Genomic DNA, 20,065 nt, shown 5'->3' with positions numbered 1-20,065 from the left:
CGGGTCGGGCTGCTTTCCGGCGGGCGCTGAGGCACCGCTTTCCGGCGGCGCCTGGCGAGGACCGCGAGTGGAGCGTGAGGCGGCCGCGTCGGCTTCTTCTGGGCCGGAGCGGGCGTCCGAGGGGCCGAGCCGGGCCGGTCGGGGCCTCCGCCCGCCGCTGGGCCGCGCCACACAACCGCCAACTCGTCTTCCTTCTCCGCGGAGGCTCCGCGCGGCCGGGCCTCCGCCGGCGCCCGGGGCCTCCGGGGCCCTCCCGGGCTCAGCATGCCCGGGGTGAAGCTGACCACCCAGGCCTACTGCAAGATGGTGCTGCACGGCGCCAAATACCCGCACTGCGCCGTCAACGGACTGCTGGTGGCCGAGAAGCAGAAGCCGCGCAAGGAGCACGTCCCCCTGGGCGGCCCAGGCGCCCACCACACCCTCTTCGTGGACTGTATCCCCCTCTTCCACGGCACCCTGGCCCTCGCCCCCATGCTGGAGGTGGCCCTTACCCTGGTAAGCGCGGGAGAGGACAGTGGCTTCCACGCAGTCCCAGCTGGCAAGAGCTCAGAGCCCACCCCCGAGGTCGCCGTGACGGTGGACGGGGGGACCCCCGGGGGCGCACGGAGCCGTACCTGGCCCCCGGTGAGCTTCCGCGGACGGCAGCTCTAGCCGCAGCGGCCGACCGAGCGACCTGCACCGCCGGGGATGTTTTTAGAGGCGATTTAGGCGACGAATAAGGCACTGATTTTTCTCAAACCGGTAGCCTTTATAGCAACAAGCCCGAAGCCACGATCGCTAGCCGGGTGATGATTCAACAGCGTTTGTATCTGGGGTGTGGAGCCGCGGGAAGTGCTGCTGTGCCGGGACCTCAGCGCCGGAGTTTGGTGCTCGCGCAGGTTCCTTCTCCGCCGGGGGGTCAGGCTGCGGTTCTTCGGTGTCGGGACGCCGGGACCCCAGAGGGGAGACGCGGTTAGGGAGTAGCGTTGACATCACGGGCGCTCTCTGCTTGGAGGTGCACGAGGGCTGTGCTAGGAGATTTGTCTGTGCCTGTTAGTGGTTAGTGACTTGTAAGAGGGCTCCTATGGTTGTGGAAGCTAAAGACTTTCTGTCAAACTAAAAAGGGGAAGCACACGTGCCTTCTGTCCACCACGCTCTTCTGTGTCTGCTGGCAGTGACTGCTTTACCAAGTCCGGCGCGGGGAGAGGTTAGCATGCAGGTGAGCTGGCCGGGAATGGAATTCCAGGCGGTGGTTTGTGAGGTTTGGTGGTCAGTGAAGGGAAAAAGACCACCTATGAACTCCAAGGAGTTGTCACCACCTTAGGGAGAAGTAGGCTGTAGCCTCAGACCTGCCTCAGTACCTGAGCTCAGGTCCTGTTTTTCACTTAAGTATAAACTATGATGCTGAAAAAACATGAGTTAATTCTTGCGAAAAGCAGCCAAGTGTGAGAAGGTGGAGGTGGAAATTCTCTATGCCTCCCACCAAGTAAAATGAATCCATTTCATAACTTACCTGATTGTGACATCTATGTAAATTCTTGGTGAGCAGGAAGTGCCTTTGGGCAAAGGCTCCTGGCCTAAGGTTACTGGGCACAGCTTTGAGAGCCTGTGAAACTGACTCATTGTGTGAATTTCTTCATGTCGGCTCTGGGCAGGAGATAGGTAAGAAGTAGATGATATTTATAAAATCAACCATGTTAGCTCCTGAAGAAATTTGCTGTTGGTACCAAAACAGCACTGGGGTGTGCATGCATATGTTTTAATGCAAGTCTTTTCAACCAACTGTCTTAATTATTCTGTTACCAAGGGAATTGCAGGGTGATTGGGCATGAAGTGCATTCACTTGCAGGGACCCGGATTTGCCCGTAGCATTAATGCAGGATTATTCAGTTCTCCAGTCGTGCCAGGCCTGTGCTGGGGGAGGGATATGACTGTGGATCAAACACAGTCAAAACAGCAGTTGAACTTGCACCAAGCAGACAAGCACAATACCGATGAGTAAGTGCTGTATGTGGGGTTGAGAAAGTGTGAGGGGTCTGAGGGAAAAGTCAGCTAACCCAGGCTTGCAGAGTTAGGGAAGACAGACTGCTCAGAGAAATGGACATGCGAGTAGTGGCCCAGTGGGCCAACCATAGTAACCTCGGGGGTGGGAGGTAGAGGAAGAGTGTTCAAAGCAGAGGGATCAGCATGTGCAAAGGCCAGGAGAAAAGGGGGGTGGGAGTTAGAGGAAGAGTGTTCAAAGCAGAGGGATCATCATGTGCAAAGGCCAGGAGAAAAGGGGGGTGGGAGTTAGAGGAAGAGTGTTCAAAGCAGAGGGATCATCATGTGCAAAGGCCAGGAGAAAAGGGGGTGGGTGGTGTTTGAGGAAGAACTAGAATATAAAGGGACTGGGGGTACAGAGAGGTGAGCAGTGGACAGATTTCACTATAGAAAGGAGTTTGGGCACCAGCATGAGGACAGGGTGTAGCCGCTGGAGGAGAGTTGCATGGCCAGATTCGTGTCTTGGAGTGATTGCTCCAGCCTGCAGCAGAGAGGATGTTGGACACAGGAGTGCATCCAAGGCTGGAGGCAGAGAGGCGGCGCAAACTGAGTGCAGTGTGGACGCAGAGAGGGAGACAGATCAGAGAGAACCAGGAGGAAGAACCTCAGGACTCGGTGACTAATGGTATGTGGCCATAGGGAAAAGGAAGCATGGCCAGTGCTTTGGTTTCTGACTTACACATTGGGAGGACAGTGGTGCCATTCATTGAGGGCAGATGAAGACAACCTAGTGTTGAAAGTTGAAAAATGAGTCTGGAGCTCAGAAGACGGATGGGCTGGAGATACAGATTGGGAGCGAATTCTCAGTGACCTTTGAAGCTGTGAGAGCAGGTCGTATTGGCTGGGACAGTGTGTGGAATGAGGAGAGCGCTGTGGACAGGAGCCTGAGGAACTCTAGGTTTGACAGGGTGAATGGAAGAAGAGTTGTTGGCAGGCCAGCCGAGGAGTAGCCAGGAGGGTAGGAGGAAAAGGTGTGTTGCTTTAAATTCGTATAAAAGCCTGTCCGAAGTATCTAAGAGCGTGTTAAAGACAAACTAGAACCTCGCTTGGAATTGTCAAATGTTACTAATTCTTCTCATTCTTAAGTAACTTTTGTAGAGTTAAGAGTTATGCTCCTGTTATGAGATGTGAACACAGTACTTGAGAGAATTAAATATACTAACTAGAAACAACTACATTGGAAAATTCACCTTTGCATGAATTTCCCCGAGGAGCTGGACTGCCTCCCAAACCAGTTACCTGGGGAGGGGAGCTGCCCCACGGGGACCTGGACCCTCCAGAACCGAGACAGGCCCGCTGCCTCCTGCTTAAGAGGGAGGGGGTGCTGCATGAGGCCCCTTTGTGCTCTTCCCCCCCCCCCCCCCCCCCCCGAGTCGCTACACTCTGCACTCCAGGCTCAGCTTCCAGCATGCCCCAAACATGCCTGTCAGGGCTCAGCGAGTCTCCCGGAGAGCTGGTTGGGTCCAAACCAGACTGTCGTGACTTCTTTTCAACAGAAAACAAAGAGCTGAAGCTCCGTCCTTGCCAAGCAGGGGTGGTTTATGCTGGCTTCTCTTTTATTGACCAGAATTTTTAATTATAGCCTCAGCATTTGACAAATACGAAAAAGATGCCAATTGAGTACAAATTAAATAACTTTCAGAGTAAAGTTATAAAGGAAAATTTGCAATTTGAGTCCATCCGGAGATTTCTTATTACAATTAAGGTATTTAAGTTTCTATCATTCAAGTTTTGACTCAGCAACTTAATGATAAAAACTGAAGGCAATGAAAAATCTCAGTGTATGGAGCCATAATTTACCAGTATGTCAGACCAGGAAGATTAATTTTAATAAAGCATCTAAATCCATGAACTGTATCAACGAGGCCTTATTCTCAGGGCTTTTTTCTATTTAGGGAGTTTCATATTGTAATTATTTTTGATAAGTGGGAAAGGCTGACTTGATATGCTGACCATCAAAGGGCAACATTAGACTCCTTTGAAAGGCTTTTCATTATAATTTTCCATTTTAAAAAAATCCTTGCATTTCTGGGTGCTTTTTATTTTTTTTTAAGTACTTATACCTGTTATCTTAGTTATCCTTGTACCCTTTGACGTAGGTAGTGATGGAATTATTTCTAATAGCAAAAACCCATAACATGTTGGTAGGGAAATTGGCATGAACCTGCTGTTTCTCTAAGCCTTTTTTGTCCTTTTCCCCCTCATTGATTTCCTAGTTCTGTGGAGCAGCTGTTGATTACATTCTGCTCAGATGACTTTCTTATTTGCCAGTTGTCCTGATCACCACGATTTCAGTCCGGAATTCTTTCTGCTGCCTCCCTGTGTGCCTTCTCTGTGCTCATTTGCATGAGCTGCTGTCCTCTGGCTCTCCCCCAACTCCTCCTGCCCCTTGTTTATCTCCAGAACATTCATGCACTAGCCTGGGAGCAGGATATGGTTGCTCGGTTCTTCCCCCTCTGTCCCTGTCCCATTTGCCTCCAAAGCTCTTCTTTCCTCAGCTCCTTTCCGTTCCACAGAGAAATCCGCAGCCCGCTGGGGAAGCCTTTCTTTCAGCGAAGCCGGCAGTCCCTCTCCTTTGACTGCAGGGCCTGCTTGCCGCTTCAGACAGGGAGTCTCACAGACACCCTCAACTTGTGCCACTTGTACGTGGCGTGGCAAGCATGGGAGTGATGCCCTTTGCAGAGTGGCTCTCTTGTCACTTCACTGCTTTGCCTTCGTTATGGTTGGTGTATAGTTACAGGACATAGGTGACAGTGCTTTGAAAACTGTAAAGTGCCTCCCACATGCAAACGTTAACAAGTTTGCTGAGAGGAACTCCTTTCCGTGTGCAGAGTCCACCTGGGAGTGAAGGGGTTGAACCAGCGCCTTTAGTAGCTCTACGTGTCTAGGATGGAATGAGCCAAAAATGCCATTGAAGAGAGGGCTGCAGGCTCATGCCAGGGTCAGAGTGTCCTTCCTTCCCTCTGAAAAGTGAAGGAAACTGCATGAGCGCATGCGGAATTTGGGCCCTGTATTCGGTCAGTTTTACTAAGTTGACACCAGGTTTCACTGCTGTCCTGGACTTTGATTTTCATTTTGATTGTTGACAAGATGCATGACAGGAATAGGGTGTCATAGCAGCAAGGCAGAGAAGAGGGATGTGGATTCACTTCTCGGCTCTTTTGCCTTTGCCCTGCCCAGCTTGGGAGGGAGGTGTGTGCCTTCACTGTGCAAGCTGCCGCTTAAATCCACTAGGGCTTCTCATGAGTGAGCCGTTTGGGCTTACTGCAGGATTCTGAAGCCCTTTAAGACCTGCTTGCCCCATCTCCACCCCACCTCCGTCCACACTGCTCATCTCCTTCCACATACCGACTTTTACTCCACTTGAACTCACTCTCGCCTGATGATGTCTGGTACCATTTTTGAGACTATCAAAGAAAACTCTTACCCTTATTAAAATTTGTTCACCCTACCTCTGGACTCTGGTGGCTGGTGTGGAGCCCTTGGTCGGTTCTCCATTCCTCCCCTTCATGGTCTCCATTCCTCAATTGGTGGCCAATTGCAAGTATATCTGGACAGCTGTGGACAAGCTGTGTGTGCCCATCATAGGCATCCATACAGTTAACTTGGTGATTCTTGTTTGAGTCATTCACAAGTTTCTAAAATCAAACCAGAACTTTTGAGACCTGGTTCACTTTTACGACAGTTCTACCAGAAGTTCAAGGTCATGACATTATTTTTCTGCTGGAATTTCATTAGACCCTTGGGGTTTTTCATATAGGAATTTGCCCCACCTCAGGTAAAGTGTAAGTCGAGCTGTGTATTGTGTTTGTCACAAGAATCATCTTGCACGTCACGTGTTTTCTGTACTCCCTTAGGGCAGCTACAAGGTGACAACATGTATGTTTGCTGGGGGATGAGTCCTGCCCCCTTGCTTCAGCCCAGGAAAGGGATCTGGGAGCAGCTTAGACTGCTCACTAAAGACTGCCGCTGGGGATGGTCAGGACATCGTCAGTAGCAAATAATTATCTTGTCCCTATATTAAATGTAGCTGTAGTCAGCTAAATAATAGCCCCCAGGATGTCCACATCCTAATCCTCAGAACGTACATGGCAGAAGGGACTTTGCAGATGAGATTAAGTTATGGATCTTGAGATGCGGGGATTATCCTGGGTTATCTGATGGACCCAGTGTAATCCTCAGAGAAGGAGAAGTGATGACAGAAGCAGAGGTCAGAGGACGCACCACCAGCCAAGGAATGTGGGTGACCTCTAGATGCTGGAAAAGACGAGGAACAGACCCCCCCCCAGAGCCTCCGGAATGAATCGGCCCTGCAGACCCATCTTAGACTGCTGGCCCGTAAGGTAATAGACTCTGCGGTGTTCAGCCACCAAGTTTGTGCTTTGTTACAAGGGAAATAGGAAACTAAGACGATGGCCAAACTGTGGATACCATCTCTAGTTCTGACTCTGGATATAAGGACAGCCCACACTGGAAAGCCAGGAGAGGGATTCCCAAGTGGGCAGAGATGAGAGTCACCTCGAGAGAGGAGAGGACATGCTCTAGAGGCTGGTCTCAGATTGGAGACAAAGGCTGAGAGGCCGCACTAAAGGGGAGGTAACCGCATGGGTCTCAGTTCAGCGAGTGGGGCCAGATGCCAAAGTTTAAAGCTAGGCTATGCCCTTTGATGCTACGTGGAGGTACATTTAGGAAAAAATGAGAGAAATTGCTACTGTAAGAAACAATAGAAAGTTTTTAGAAGCCATGCCTTTAAGAGGTGATAAAAACAAAATGTAGGGGCCAGCTCTGTGGCCGAGTGGTTAAGTTCGCACCCTCCACTGCGGTGGCCCAGGGTTCGGATCCTGGGCGCGGACATGGGACCGCTCGTCAGGCCACGTTGAGGCGGCGTACCACATCCCGCAACTAGAAGGACCTGCAACTAAGATATACAACTGTGTACAGGGGGGATTTGGGGAGATGAAGCAGAAAAAAAAAAAAGATTGGCAACAGTTGTTAGCCCAGGTGCCAATCTTTAAAAAAAAAAAACAGATGTAAGTAATTTGGGAATAATTTTCAGCAAAGTTACAGTGAAAGAGCCATTGTAAATATTTTTGAAACGTAGACCTAATCTTTTGGGTAGATGACGAAAATATCTAATTGGTTCAGTGAGCCTTGATTTTGACCCAGTATGGTAATTTGTGAGCTCTTGAGAGGCCAGAATTATTATTCTAATCCTCATGTGAGCCAGGGAACCTTGGACTGTAACCATCTTAGAATGTCTGTTTTTAGTTGTAAAGGAGACTGTCGGAGGCCCAAACTAGAATTTAAGACAAAGAGCAAAGGGGATATGTTTTTAACAAAAAGAAAGAGGGAAAAACATTTTAACTAGTTAATTCACTGTGAAAAAAGCAAGGATCAATTTTATTTCCTCTTCTGCAGACTGAGAATAGAATTTATTGCAGTGTATTATTAAAATTCCGTTATGGTAGAACAGTTAGGGTGACCTTTTGTTGTTTTTAATAATGGCATTAGACCTGCAGGAAGCTAAATCTGATGAGAAAAGAGTGGCATTATAGAACAGACAAAAAACTCTCAAAGTCTGCCACCACACTCTCAGTTAAAAGCATGCCACAGGGGATTGAGTGAAGAGTGTGTGTGTGTCTGTGTCTCACTCACTCACTCACTCATCCTTGCCTGCATCTGCCTACTTGTGTGTGTGAGCCTGTTTACCCCACATCCCTTTGTGAAGGGTTTTTCGTGGTATGTTTCTAGGAATACTGAAAATATAGTATAAAAAGACTTGGTCTTCAAAGAGACTTAGATTCGCAGTCTGGCTCTGCTACCTGGCTGTGCAAACTTAGAACCTCTGAGCTTTGGTTTGTTTATCTGTGAAGGATTGATTTAATTGGTCTTAAGGATTTTTCAAGGCCCAGAATGCCTCGCTTCTTTACACTGTAAGAGAAGGTGGGTAAGGATGGTCTCCCCTCCCGCACCTCCCCACAGCTCTGCACCTGGTTAATAATTGTCGACACTAGGGCCTTCTGCTTGGACGGCGGGAGGAGGTCATTCCTCATGTCCAGCCCCACCCCTCCTGGCCATCACAGGGTCCTCATCTGTGGGAAGATGCCCCCTCACTGAGAGCAAGGGGCCCGTGCTCATCTGTGCTTTCTCTGGCCTCCCGTGGACCGTGGAAAGCAAGCTGGGATGACGTTTTTTCCATGAACACCCGTTTCATTCTTGTAGCCTTTCTTCTGGGGAGAAGGATATAGGGATTATGTCGTGTCTTGTCCCAGCATTTGGGGGGAGGAGTCTCCTGTGTTTATTGAGACTTAATATTTAAGGGAAAATCATTCATCTTTTCTTTCCAATTTTTGTTCCTCTTTCAGATTGATTCATGGTGCAAAGATAATAGCTATGTGATTGCTGGTTATTATCAAGCTAATGAACGAGTAAAGGATGCCAGGTATGTCCATGCAGAAACCCTCTATGGTCTGAAAAATGATCACGTGACAGACAGAGACGATCTCTGACGTGCTTTCGGACCTTCTGTAGACTGAAGATGCGGAGTCCGAGAACAGAATGCCCCGCCCTCGGTGCTCGCTCGCAGTACTTGAGGGGAGCTGTGCTGTGGGCAATTCCAAACAACACATGCTGAACTTTTAGATTCACTTCGAGATTCTCTCTTCTATCTTCTTTATTTTTCTTGAAAGGAATTCATACACTAAAAGCAACAGTCAGGGGCCTCTGATTTCTCAGCTCTGCGTTGCTTCCCATTCCCAAACTAGAAACGATGGAGGGCAGGACCTAGGGAAGAATCCCACTCTGTGTTTGGGTAAATAAAACAACTTTTAGGTTTGGTGCTCTCAGGGTCTGATACTGTGATGAAAATGTCATGTTTGCTGCTCCCTTCGTGCTGGCCCCTGGCTCCTTTGATCCAGATATTAACCCCCACTTTGGTTCTGGCTGAAGCGCGAAGCTCAGAGCTTTCTCTCATTTCTGCGTCAGTCTCGGTCCCAACAGAAAAACAGATGACACACTGAAGTTAGGATAATTGGAGAAGGGCTTAATAAGCGACTTGTTTCCAAAGGTGTGGGCGGTGTGTAAGGGAACTCACCAGAGGGTAGTGCGGGAGCCCACCGCTGGTGACAAAAACTGTCAACTCCCCTGGGCCTGAAGGGATGGGGAGGAAAGAGTTTGGTAAAGTCCACCTCAAGAAGAACAGTGCCCTTTGATCAAGAGACACCCCCTGCAGCCATACTGATGTGGCCTCCCAGGGAGAGCCCCAGAGGAATCGGTACCCTGACCTCCTTCTGGTTTCCTCTAGCCAAAAGCAGGGGCAGCTGGGACATCTGCTGCGTGGTATGTAACGGGAGGACACGCCGAGATGCCCTGACACACTTTCCCTTGTCAGATGGAGCCGACTGACGCCAGTGTCCGGGCAGTTAGGGGAGGCAGTGAAGGACCCTGGACCAGAGCGCCTCCTAGCGTTATGTCCACTTGCTCAGCATAGGCAAGAGGTTGGGCTCGGTAGCATCTTTGGAAAAAATATAATAGACTGGTGACCAAGTATTGGTACCACTGATGAGGGACAAGTGCACCTCAAGGACGTAAACCCCTTTTACCCTTGGAGGACTGAGTGAGTCCTGTCGGGGCTCTGAGGGAGGCAGAGTAACCAGCAAAATGCCAGGCTCACAACGACTCCTGTGAAAGCCCCTGGACAGAACGCACAGGCGCGGTCTGGGCCCTGGTTCTCTGGCTTCTCCCACTGCCTCTCTGTGCTCTGTCCGAGTCCAGGAGCGCCACTAGTTTCTCCTCCTTAGGTGCACCTCTTGTTCACCCCACTCCTTCCAGGACCTCCTCTCCATTTGGGTCCATCCGCCTCCCCTGTATTGATGACTCAGTGTCTGCATTTCCACCTCTGAGCTAGAGCCTATTCCTGGGGCCTGTGTCAGTCCTGGGCTTTATTCCATCAAAGGGACTGACTGGGCACGCAGTGCCTGCCCTAGGCCAAGCTCTGAGCTGAGCAAAGCTAAAGACTCTTGGCCCTTGCCCTCAGCTTGCCGGATTGAACATGGAAGATACTGCCAACATGTGAGACAGTGGCTGTGCCAACAGGAGCAGGGAAGAATTCCGTCCACTGACCTGACCACAGGACCCTCAGGGAGAGCTTCCTTTGAACTAGGTGCTCAGAGTGGGCAGGGTCTTCTCAAGTGCAGATGTGGAGATGGAAGGGAGGAGCGTTCTGGAAGGGGACAGCGTGATGAAGACACCAGGTGGAAATGGGGCAGGACCATGGGGTGCGCACAGAGGGAAATGCCAGGAAGTGAGGCTGGAGGTAGAGCGAGGCACAGCAAGGGCTTCAAGGCGGTTCCAGCTTCATTTTGTTGGCAGTGGGAGCCGTCCTTGGAAGGAGGGTTTTCCTGAACCGACCGGCACTTTCCCACAGCTACTCCTGCAGAAAGGAGAGGAGACTAGGCAAGAGGTAATGGCACCAGCTTGTCGAGTGAGTGTAGACACCTCCCTTTCCTTTATGCCCTCGGCACCCCCCAAAACCACGCCTCACAGGTGCCCAAATTTGTGGTGCCCAAATGTACCTGCACAGGCTCTTGCCAGTATGCCTCATTTGGCTCATGGCCTCGTCATCTTCCTGCATCTCTTCAGACCTCATTCCAGCCCAGCCTAGAGTTATCTTACTCAGACACCATTTTCATGCTGTTCATATCTTCTGAATTTCCCAGTTCCTTCACCTTCTCTGCTCAGGAGGTTTTGCATTCCTCCACTGATGTCAACGGTTAAGTACCTACTGACCAGCCATTTGTCAGACCCATAGAGAATATTAAATGCTAAGGGGGGCCAGTGAGAGAAGTGTGCCCAGGAACCCCATAGTCCCTTCTGAGGAGTCTCTGCTGTACTTCAGGATTTAAGCCACCCCCTCAATGTGCCGGTACTGTGTTAGCGGTGGACCTCCCATCACTAACCCCGTGCCCTGCCTGGGCTTTGCTGGTGGTGTCCCACTGATCCTCACAGGACGCTCAGATGAAGAAACTCCAGCCACAGACAGCCCCTGCACAGGGGCCACACAGTTGGAAGCTCGGGAGCTAGGATCACGCTAACTTCCTCCTTCAACAATCTGCTTACACCTAAAAACCTTCCCTTCTCTCTGCAGCCAGACCTGGCTAACAACTGCTCTTTTAGAAGTATCAGCTGATCAGCCATGTCTCACAGCATAAGCTTTAGAACCCAGTGGACTTGGACTCAAAACCTAGGTGACTTACTGATTCACTCCTTGGGCCTCAGTGGTCCCATCTGTAAAGTGGAGCTATGAGCTCATACCTTGGAGAGTGGCTGTGAGGACAGAGTGAAGCGATACCCAGTGCATTTAGCTCGGTGCTTGGTTCAGAGTAGGGGCTGGTACTATTACCAGTTCTATGATTACTTTATTCAAAAAGATCAGTCTGTGTTTTTTTTCCCAGTTTAATTGAGACCCAATTGACATACATCGCTATCTAAGTTTAAGGTATATAGCATAATGGTTTGACTTATCAATCAGTGTTTTAATGTTATGAAAAGGCATGTAAGGTATTTGTTAACTGTTGTATTCATTTCCTAGACTTCGGCTGTTACATCAAGTTTTACTATATCCTTTCCTAGTTGTTGGTGTTTTGCTTCCTAATTAGTTTCTCAGGTGGGTTGATTTCGGCGCCCGGCGCGGTGCCCTGGCCTGAGGTTAGATGCTGGTGAAAAGCTGTTCGCAGTCTAAGACCTCAGTCAGAAGCAAATGCCTGGCTCCTGCTGGTTGGGCAGCAGGATTGGCAGAATGCTGTCCCTCTCCAGGGCGCCTGCAGGTTTGTTTGGCATCTGACTGCAAGGAACAAGGGGCGACCCAGCCTAGGAGGAAGCGAAGTCCTGATTGACGTCATAATATGACCGCGCTCCATTTGGAGTGTCATTGGGAATGCTCAGGGTAGGAATAGGGTGGGTCGGTATTTGAGACGAAGTACATGATACAAAAAAGTGAAATCGGCAGTTCTTTCAAATGTTTCAGCAATTCAGTAACTACAAGGTTTTTTTTAACTTCTTCAGGAGAATAAATTTCAAATTTGAGTTCTTGGGTGTCGGAAATGGTAGTTTTTGTTTTTAATGAATGTTGCTTGACCCCCTTCCCAATAAAAGTCACTCAACTACTCTGATAATCCTAAATATTGGGATAATACTTCTCTAAGTTTCTCCGTGGCACATGCTTCACGAGTCCCTAGAAGATCGCACCCCAGCAAATGCTGCTGCTCCTCCTTTGCACCTGAGGCGGGCGAGCGTGAGGCCCGGCAGATACCGGAGCAGGCGAGCCGTGTGCCCCGCATTGGTGGCTGCACAGGCCGGTCTCCTGCAGCTCTCCTGCTCTCCCGTTTGCGCTGGGCGTAGCCAGCTCCCGGGAAACCCAGTGCTGCGCTGAGAGCTTTCCGTGGGGTGACCTGAGGGACGAGAATCCCTGGGGCCGTCTCTCTTTTAGACTTCTTGTTGTTGTTTCATTCTTCTCAACACAATACTAGACGTCCAATCAGCACGTCACTATAAACTCTCAGTTTAGAAAGTGAAATAGAATAATCAGATAATTTTCATAAAACATTGATCAGATTTTTTTAGCTCAATCATAAGGATGATAATTGTATAGTATGTTTCTCTAAATAAACTCACAATAATCAGTGTATTTTTATGGCCATTTCAGTATATATGGCTTAGTTCCTGCTTCAGAAATATGAGACTAATTGTACAGGGAAAATAAGGTGCACAAAGAGACAACTGCCTGCTAAGCATTAAGTGTTAGAGCATTTTAGAAATAAACACTCAGTTTAGACAAGGGGCAGATGGACCTCAATCTGGGGCAGTTTTGCTGGGCCTCCCAGAGAGGATGGTGTTTTTGGGGCATTAAAGACGGGAGGGAATTCCCTAAGCAGAGATTGGTGTCGAAAGGCATGCCAAACAAGGAGCAGTGTGAGTGAGGAGGGAAGGGGGCGTGAGGGAGATGGTATATAGACTGAAATTAAAGACACAAGGGATTGCTCCTGAGAGTCCACAGAGAGAAGGGCCTGGATCTGCCAGGCTGAGGACGGTACTTTTAACTTACAGGCATTCGTGAGTGGCAGGGAACAAGATGGAAGTTTCATTTTAGGGAAATTGATCTAAAGAGAATTTTCAGGATACATCAGATAAGACAAGCCTAGAAGTTGAGACCAGTTAGGAAGCAGTTTTAGAAGCCCATGCCTACGGAGATAGCATGAACACAACGATGGCAGGGAGAATGAAGGAGGCCAAGGCGAGGAGAGACCGAAACACCTGCTGAGAGACAGGAAGAGTGGGAAGGGTGACCTGCCCCGGAGAGACGAGCAGTAGGCCGCCTGCCTGGGTGTAGCGAGCCGGTGGGAGGCCTCGGAAGGGCAGCGGGTGGCTGGTGGGCTTCAAGGGTGCTGACCACGGAGGTACGGGGTGGACGCCAGCTTGTTGAAGAAACTTGAGAAATGGAGTTGAAAGGGAGGGGAGAAGTCGGACATTGAGTAGAGGGAACCAGTTAAATAATTTTTTTTCCTACAAAGGAAAAGACTCAGATTTGATAGCAGAGCTGGGGCCATTGAGAGGAGAGGAAATATAGATTAGGCCCTGAAGAGGAGGTCAGAGTGGGTGTGCCTGTGGGCGGGAGGAGGCCTCTTCCTGAGCCTGGATAGAAGAGTAACTGGAGGGGTAGTGCAGGGGGAGTGATGTGGGAGCCACTCTAGCTCACTTTATTGACCTAAGGTCGAAAGTGGTCATTTGGCAAGGTGGTGATGAAGGCAGGCACAGAGAAAATTTGGAGTGGCTTAGGAATTTTAAAAATTGAAAAAACAGAAAAAGCAAGTGACTCGGTTGCCAGCAGCTAAGAAGTGGACCGTCAGTCACTTTGCAAGTGTGCAGATGGAGAAGGCAGGTCCAGGAGGCTTCCCGCCGGGAGCTTGGCCCAGCGCGGGCGAGAGCGCTCAGCAGCGCAGTCCGTCCACAGGCTGCGGGTGGCGCTCTCCCCTGGGTTCCAGGGAGCCTTGCCATTTAGAAGACGGCTTCTCAAGATCCCCTCCGCAAGGGCCTCCTCGTAAACTAAGGCAAGGACTTGCCTTGCACTGTGCTCCCCTGTGCCCTTACAGCACGTGTCCTCAGCACGTCATTGTGGCAGGGGTGGCAGTCACCAAGAGCTGCTTGAAACAGGTGTAACAAACAGACGCAGTTTATTGCTGCTGTTGATCTCTTTATCGTGGCTAGTGAACCATGCCTTAGGTAGACAGCGTTGAATGGCACTAACCAGAATGTGGTAAACTCCCGGGTTCTTCTTTTGCAGTCCAAACCAAGTGGCAGAAAAGGTGGCCTCCAGGATCGCCGAGGGCTTCAGCGACACCGCTCTCATCATGGTGAGTCCCTCCCGGCTGCCTATCATGTTCTCTGTTTACAGGATGGCCACGGAGCATTCTCTTGCCAGCGGGGTACTGTACTGTATAAGCCATCTTCCTTTTTGTGGACACTTCATCAGACCGTGGGCGTGTCGTGCAGTCTTCTCCCACCTGCAGACTGAAAATTGCTGAGTCACAGGCCGTGGTGTGCGTGCCACTGCAGCCACGTGTGCACAGAGCACGTGGATCTCCAAAAGGGCGAGTCGTTCAAGTTCAGCAGCTCTCAAAGTGGGGTCCCCATGTCAGCAACATCACCTGGGAGCCTGTTGGAACTAGAGATGCTCAGGGCTCAGCAGTCTGTTTTAATAAGCTTCCTGGTGGTTCTGATGAGGCTCACGTGTGAGAACCGTGGACTAAGAATGGCCAGCAAGCCTGTAGGGAGGAAGGAAGGGTCAGGTAGATGGCAGCTGACCTCACGAGCCTTGTTAGGTCCTCCCAGTTCAGACAGAATGCTAACAGAGAGGGAAGAAGTCATGTTTGGAAGCTCCGCCTTTGTAAGAAAACAGTGAAGTACTTAGTTTTTATCCTGCGTAACACACGGTTTGCCTTAGGCTGCACTCGTCTGTGTCAGATTTGCAGCATCAGCACACTGCAAGGTGGTGCCTAAGGACTTCCAGAAAGGTGCTGGCTGTTGGCTTTTTGTTAGCTCTGTTCACAAGCGTGTCCTTTGTCCCATGCGCAGGTGGACAACACTAAGTTTACGATGGACTGCGTGGTACCTACAATCCACGTGTACGAACACCACGAAAACAAATGGCGGTGCAGGGACCCACACCAGTGAGTGCCGTGTTCTCAGAATCACCTGTGTGCAGTGTGTGTGAGGCTGTTCATGGTCACCCAGCTCCCACAGGAAGGCAGACCCCAACCTTCTGTGTTTCTAAGTTAGCATATTCTCCAGAGGAGTGTACAAACCTCACAGAAGTCATGCGTATTGCTCAGCTGCTCAGGACTGAGGCCTGCAGTGCTTCCGAGCAGTAGAGACAACCTGAGAGTTACTCAAGGGCCTTCCCACCCCACCCCAGGGCTCCTCTCCCCAACCACACCCTCCTTCCCGGCGTTTGGTTTGATTTAGTTTATTTGTAATCACTTAGAAAGCATTAGTCAGTCATCTCCCAGCTTTTTCAGAATCTCATTTGGAGGGTGTCTCTTTCATTTCGTAAACATGTTTTACATTCTTTATGTGCATCTTCGTGTCCTTGAAATTTACGTGTTTGCTGGCATTCATTATTCTCCTTTATACCACTGTGCGCGTGGCTGGGTTTCTGTTTACTCTGTTGAAAAGCTACTTGTTGTCGCTGAGGTTGATTTCTCCTGTCTCACGTCGTAGTGATTACTGTGAAGACTGGCCTGAGGCCCAGAGGATCTCAGCGTCACTCCTGGACAGCCGATCCTACGAGACCCTCGTGGATTTCGATAACCACCTGGATGACATCCGCAATGACTGGACGAATCCAGAGATCAATAAAGCTGTTTTGCACCTGTGTTAGGGAGGGACCTCAGTGACTGGTGTCTGGGCATTTCCGCTACACTGAAGAAGAATAGCTATTTTTAAATGTAAATAAGATATCTCATAGCCTGTATGGAAAGCTGACAGTTTTTGGAAGTGGCATGTGCTTGAAAGAGGGCAGAATGTCCCGTCAGTCGTCTTTTTAACACAGAGTCTAGAAGAGGTGCAGACTGTCCAGGCTGACCCCCTGTGGAGGCTTCCCAGTTGTATGTTGGCTATCAGCCTCCAAATCAAAGGTGTTTCTGCTTGTCCAAGATGGTTCCTATTAAACAGTTTGACCTAACCTTTTATAATCTGCAGAGGATACTTTTTAAGGCTTATAAACGATCTTAAAAAAAAAAAGCCCACATCTTATACCTGAATGAGAGTGTCTGTGAGTTTTCATCCTGTTTGAGTTACTGTCTTCCTGTCCTAGGACTGGGCAGGCGTGTGGCGTGCTGGTGCCCAGCGCGGCCTGAACGCCTGTGCATCGGCCTTCCACCGTCGGGAGGCTGCAAACTGCACTGCCCTCACCATGTCAGGCCCACAGAGCAGCCACGGCTCAACACAGCGGGGTACCACCACTGCTGCCTGGGCAACCGTCATCCTTCAGGGTAGAAACAACGTCGTCGGTGATGGGAGCTTGGATGGGAGCACAGTGTAGTCTTCCCAGTCAGCCAGAAAGCCTGTAACCTGCAGGGTCAGAAAGGGGAAATGGAGCTGTGCTAAGATGACCTTAAAGCGGCAAGAGTCGGTCCTAACTCCCAAATGACTTACATGATGGTCCAGATGGTTCTAGTCTGTCTGTGTCTTCAAAATAATTGTTTATTTTGTATTTGAAGCAACAAAAGCAAAACAAAACTTAGACTCCTTGAGTCCTGCAGAGCGCTATCAATTTTTTTTATTGAGTTCATAATAGTTTACATCACTGTGAGGTTTCGGTTGTACGTTATTTCTTGACTGTCACCACATGAGTGCTCCCCTTCACCCCCACTGCCCCCCCACCCCCTTCCCCCGGTAAGCACAGAACTGTTTTCTTTGTCCCGGTACTTGTTTCTGTGCCACGTATGAGTGAAGTCACCTGGGGATTGCCTTTCTCAGACTGAGAGCGCCATCATTTTTCTGCTTGGAACGTTTGGCCAGGCTTTGAGCCCAATCATAGGAGATTGGTGGGGAAGCTTTATGATAGCATTGCATTTTTCTTTTTCATAGGAATTATTTCAAGCAGAGTTCAGAGAACCGTACCTTTCCTCTGTCTTGTTTTTGACTACATGAAGGAAATTTGTAACAATTGGAGTGATCCATTGAAAAGGCTTATGACACAGCGTTCATCATCTTCTCTTAACAAGTAGGAAAACATTGCAGACGTTGCTTCCAATAGATGTGCTGTGCTGGACCCACAGATCCTCTCTTCCCTGTTCTTCAGACACCTCTGCCTCTCCCCCTTCGCGTTGTAAGCTGACGTAGTTTCACGTGAGGAAGCAAACGAAGGATGGAGCATCAGTGCGCCTTCTCGCTCACTCTCCCACCTCCGTGCCGGGCCCTCACAGCTGGAGTGCAGTGCGCAGTCTCGTTCCAGACGGGTTTGTGTTTGTTTCAAAAAGGGAGAAGAATCACCTCCAGCACGTAGAGAGTCTTGTTTTTACTCATTTTCACTTCTTTGTGGGGTTCTCATGCTGGATTCTCCCACCAGCTTCCTGGGAATGTGTGCCATCCTCCAGTTTCAGCCTAGAGCCAAGTTTTTTTTCATGGCTGCCACAGGCTTACGTTTTCAGAAGAAAGGCTATGAAATACTTTGAAGGGAAGAGTATATTTGTGAAAAAACAAAAAAAGATTTCCAAAGTGCAGATGCTTGCTCCTGCATCCTTGTAAAAACAGCAGAAGCCTCAGCTGAGCCCCCGGCCCTGTGCCGGGCCCCGTCTCCCTGGCCCTGAGGACAGGCCTCATTTTTCCCCGCCCGGGATAAAAGTCAGAACCATTCTGTCAGACAGCCACCTGAAATGTGTGCGCGCACTGCCTTTTTATAGACAAGACTTAAAGGAGCAGCACTGAGTATGTTTGTACTTTGAAAAACTCTGTCCATCCAAACATTAAGAAATTCTTAAATCTGACGGGATTGGAGGAGAGGGTATGTGTGGGGGGGGGGAATCTCCATCCCTTAGAGCAGCCACATGCTTAAAATCACCCTGCTGGACGTTTTTCTCTCTTCCGTAGCATCCAACCTTGACAAGTTGAGTAGGACAAATAAATTATTAATTTATATAAAAACATCATTTTCCGTTTCTAACCATGGTTGCCTTTAAGACCTGAGGATACTAAACGTGGAAGAGTAGGCAGGAACTTCACAAATAACGAAAAGCACTGTGCTTGCTAAGGAAAACCGATGTTGCTAATTCTAATGAAATTAGATTTAGAACAGAAAACAACTTAGAAATCTTGAGTAATTTACATTTGCAAGTCAATTTTCCAGGGGTCCGGTGTTTTTAAGCCGCCTCAGTGTAAAAAGTCCTTATATAATTAGCTTTAATAGCTTATTTTTCTGATTGATGTACTTGGAAAACCTATTGTTCCTGCATAAAGTAATTCTCAGCTTTTCTGACCTACCTTTTTTGTTTTGCCTTTGAAAGAAAAATATTTGCTTCCAAAACTGCCCCTTTGTAGCATTATATCTGTCTTACATAGTAGCTGGTTTATGACATCATGGTAAGTGGAAGCAAGAAGAATAGCATGGCATTAATCTTTATACCCTGTGGACATTCTTAGCAATGTTAGTGAAGAGAGCCGAATTTAAAAATAGACTTCCGTTTTACTAATTGACATTTCTTAAGGCTTTCCATCAGCTCGGTGCCTCTTAAGCAGTGGTGCTTTGCTGTAGTAGAAGGCAGGCCTGAATGTCAGCTTGTGCTCCCTGCCAGCTCGCAGGTAGGTAGTGTTCATCTGACCTCCTTTCCATGCTCTTCAGAACCCAGGGGATACCCAAATATTTTTATCCTCATAATGTTGATTCGTTACTCCTTAAAATGCTTAAGATGGCCTTGAATGGGATGCAAAATCTGATCACTTGCTGTTTCTTAGAAATAAATTGCCAAGAATTGTGTTCTCCGTGGTCTTTTGCTTTCAAAGTAGTGTGACAAGTGCCAGTGCAGCACCCGCTTGAATCTGACTGGAGGGAACTTTTGGCTCAAACTAGCGTTGGCTTGTAAAGCAGAATAGCATCCTATGTGTAGTGCTGTCTGAAAAACGTGCCAGAGACCATCAATAAATCTGTAAATAATTGCATTTCAGAGGATCTGTGAAGTTCTGCGGGCAAGGCTCCTGGCCTGGCACAGTCCATGGTAGTTGAGTCTGCCCCAAGGCAGGACTCGTCGGGTCCACCGAGGGCCCTGGGTGCTCCGAGGGCCTGAGGATGAAGTGGAGCCCAAGGTGGACTGGACTTGGTGCCCTCCAGGTCCTCTTCTCCGTGTGTATCGTATTACCAAGGAAGAGCTGATCATCTCTCAGAGCTGGGTGTTCTCAGAGTCTTCCTGTCGCCTCCAGCAGCGCCCCATCCCCACTCTTAGATGACCCCAAAACACTGCAGTGCTGCCAGCCCATAGGAGGAGGTGTAGTGGTGATTGAGAGTGCCAGGTGAGAATCCCGCTTTGCCGCGTCCTGGTTCTGTGTCCTGGTAGGAGGTACTATCTAGTTAGTGTGTTGCCGTGGGCAAGATACCTCTCCTGTCTCGTCTGAAAAAGGAGGGTGATGACACCTACTTGCGGGACTGTCATGAAGACAGGAGGGAATAATGTGTGGCCAGCACTTAGAATGTGTTGGGACTACGCCGAACAAAGTTCTTAACTGCTAATGTTTTAACAATTCTAGAACATACTATCAGCCAGACTAACCCCCAAGGTAAAGGAGTACTTAGTCCTCTCCTGAGAAAGAACCCAATGCACACTCATAGTTGAGTGAACGTTTACCGAATGAGTGAGTGAGTGAATAAAACCATTCGGACGTTTCTTTAACCCATTCCTTTACATTTGCCTTCCCAGCACCCTGTGACGTTCCAGGGCGTTATCATCTGCACTTTACAGATGGGGGAACCAAGGCCCAGACTATGGAAGTCACTGCCCGA

The 20,065-nt window shown here is 49.2% G+C and overlaps 1 protein-coding gene across 2 annotated transcripts; it reads left to right on the top strand.

Annotated features, from left to right (window-relative positions):
* Position 1: 1 nt before the first annotated feature.
* EMC8 (ER membrane protein complex subunit 8) lies at positions 2–19,048 on the top strand. Of its 2 annotated transcripts, none has more exons than XM_070262135.1 (5): positions 2–624; positions 8,385–8,461; positions 14,357–14,426; positions 15,148–15,242; positions 15,793–19,048. In XM_070262135.1, exons 1-5 carry the CDS (start codon positions 265–267, stop codon positions 15,950–15,952), a joined length of 762 nt encoding a protein of 253 aa, XP_070118236.1. In that variant the 5' UTR covers positions 2–264; the 3' UTR covers positions 15,953–19,048. The 2 variants fall into 2 exon arrangements, with proteins under 2 accessions (XP_070118236.1, XP_023493213.1); XM_023637445.2 differs by having other exon boundaries at positions 34–495.
* Positions 19,049–20,065: the final 1,017 nt, after the last annotated feature.

The sequence above is a fragment of the Equus caballus genome, chromosome 3, assembly GCF_041296265.1.
Source record: "Equus caballus isolate H_3958 breed thoroughbred chromosome 3, TB-T2T, whole genome shotgun sequence".
Classification (NCBI taxonomy): domain Eukaryota; kingdom Metazoa; phylum Chordata; class Mammalia; order Perissodactyla; family Equidae; genus Equus; species Equus caballus.
Note: the sequence above shows the minus strand (reverse complement) of the source record. Positions and strands in the feature narration are given on the sequence as shown.